Genomic DNA, 2500 nt, shown 5'->3' with positions numbered 1-2500 from the left:
TAACCCTGTACCCCAGTGTCCACCACGTCTGGACGTTCAGACCATCGTAGCGGTGCTGTGGAGCCGTATGCCCAACACCTTCCTCACCGTTGAGACTGCCAGGGTCTCAGAGAGACACGGCTGGGTGGTGCAGTGTCTGGAGCCACTGCAGATGATGGCTGTTCATATACCTGAGGAAAACAGGTGGCTGATGCGCTCACTCTATCTGAAATCAATACCCAGCCTCTTCGCCTAGGCCCTATAGTAGACCTGCTACCTCATCAGTGGTTCAGTAGGCATACTACATTATCAATAATAATCATCATCATAATCAATGTTTCAGTAGACCTACCACCTCTGATCAATGTTTTCAGTTTCACACTTCTCATGGATTTGAAAGGATTATATGGAGTAATAATATCAAATCAAATCAAATGTATTTATATAGCCCTTTGTACATCAGCTGATATCTCAAAGTGCTGTACAGAAACCCAGCCTAAAACCCCAAACAGCAAGCAATGCATGTGAAAGAAGCACGGTGGCTAGGAAAAACTCCCTAGGAAAAACTCCTTAGAAAGGCCAAAAACCTAGGAAGAAACCTAGAGAGGAACCAGGCTATGAGGGGTGGCCAGTCCTCTTCTGGCTGTGACGGGTGGATATTATAACAGAACATGGTCAAGATGTTAAAATGTTCATAAATGACCAGCATGGTCAAATAATAATAATCATAGTAGTTGTCGAGGGTGCAACAAGCACGTCCGGTGAACAGGTCAGGGTTCCATAGCCGCAGGCAGAACAGTTGAAACTGGAGCAGCAGCACGGCCAGGTGGACTGGGGACAGCAAGGAGTCATCATGCCAGGTAGTCCTGAGGCATGGTCCTAGGGCTCAGGTCCTCCGAGAGAAAGAAAGAAAGAGAGAAAGAGAGAATTAGAGAGAGCATATTTAAATTCACACAGGACAGCGGATAAGACAAGAGAAATACTCCAGATGTAACAGACTGACCCTAGCCCCCCGACACATAAACTACTGCAGCATAAATACTGGAGGCTGAGACAGGAGGGATCAGGAGACACTGTGGCCCCATCTGATGAAACCCCCGGACAGGGCCAAACAGGCAGGATATAAACCCCACCCACTTTGCCAAAGCACAGCCCCCACACCACTAGAGGGATGTCTCCAACCACCAACTTACCTTCCTAAGACAAGGCCGAGTATAGCCCACAAAGATCTCCGCCACGGCACAACCCAAGGGGGGGGGCACCAACCCAGACAGGAAGACCACGTCAGTGACTCAGCCCACTCAAGTGACGCACCCCTCCCATGGACGGCATGGAAGAACACCAGTACGCCAGTGACTCAGCCCCTGTAATAGGGTTAGAGGCAGAGAATCCCAGTGGAAAGAGGGGAACCGGCAAGGCAGAGACAGCAAGGGCGGTTCGTTGCTACAGCCTTTCCGTTCACCTTCACACTCCTGGGCCAGACTAAACTTAATCATAGGACCTACTGAAGAGATAAGTCTTCAGTAAAGACTTAAAGGTTGAGACTGAGTCTGCGTCTCTCACATGGGTAGGCAGACCATTCCATAAAAATGGAGCTCTATAGGAGAAAGCCCTACCTCCAGCCGTTTGCTTAGAAATTCTAGGGACAATTAGGAGGCCTGCGTCTTGTGACCGTAGCGTACGTGTAGGTATGTACGGCAGGACCAAATCGGAAAGATAGGTAGGAGCAAGCCCATGTAATGCTTTGTAGGTTAGCAGTAAAACCTTGAAATCAGCCCTTGCCTTAACAGGAAGCCAGTGTAGGGAGGCTAGCACTGGAGTAATATGATCAAATTTTTTGGTTCTAGTCAGGATTCTAGCAGCCGTATTTAGCACTAACTGAAGTTTATTTAGTGCTTTATCCGGGTAGCCGGAAAGTAGAGCATTGCAGTAGTCCAGCCTAGAAGTATATAATAAAATCTTGCTCATGTATCCATCTGCTGGGCTAGGTGGAGTTTACAAAAAAATACAACATCTTAAACCCATGTATTGCTTAGCAACACTGTGTCTTTGCTATCCTTTCTCTCTCTCTCTCTCTCCCTCCTCCCCCCTCTTCCTCCCTTATCCATCCCTCCCCTTCCACTCCCCTCAGGTGTCTGGACATCCTGGAGCTGTCGGAGGTAGAGAGTCTGAGGAAGTTCCACTACCACACCCTGAAGCTCTACTGTGCCCTCTGCGCATTGGGCAACACCCGCGTGGCGCACGCCCTCTGCTCCCATCTCGACCAATCGCAGCTGCTTTACACCATCGACAACCAATACCTGTCCGGCATGCTGAGAGAGGGCTTCTATAATGTTCTTATGAGGTGGGTGATGAGTTCATTAGTTGGTGGATGAGTGGTCTTTATAATGAACAGGGTGTTTACGCACTTGGAAAATAAGTATCTTATTGAAATCTATTATTATGCTGATAATTGATTGGTTGATTGATTGGTTGATTGACTGACTGTTTAATTGATTGATTGATGGATTGATATATTGAT

General features: G+C 47.8%; 1 protein-coding gene across 6 annotated transcripts in view; it reads left to right on the top strand.

The window, feature by feature from the left end:
- The window catches only part of LOC106571102 (ryanodine receptor 3), a 234663-nt gene that overhangs the window by 121900 nt on the left and 110263 nt on the right, over positions 1–2500 (top strand). For all 6 annotated transcript variants that reach the window (XM_082961634.1, XM_082961633.1, XM_082961632.1 and 3 more), the window contains 2 exons: positions 1–183; positions 2111–2323. The exon at positions 1–183 is cut by the window's left edge and continues 44 nt beyond it. In XM_082961634.1, coding sequence (XP_082817760.1) covers positions 1–183; positions 2111–2323 — 396 coding nt within the window. The remainder of the gene's footprint in view (positions 184–2110; positions 2324–2500) is intronic.

This window comes from Salmo salar, chromosome 15, assembly GCF_965601325.2.
Source record: "Salmo salar chromosome 15, fSalSal1, whole genome shotgun sequence".
Lineage (NCBI taxonomy): Eukaryota > Metazoa > Chordata > Actinopteri > Salmoniformes > Salmonidae > Salmo > Salmo salar.
Note: the sequence above shows the minus strand (reverse complement) of the source record. Positions and strands in the feature narration are given on the sequence as shown.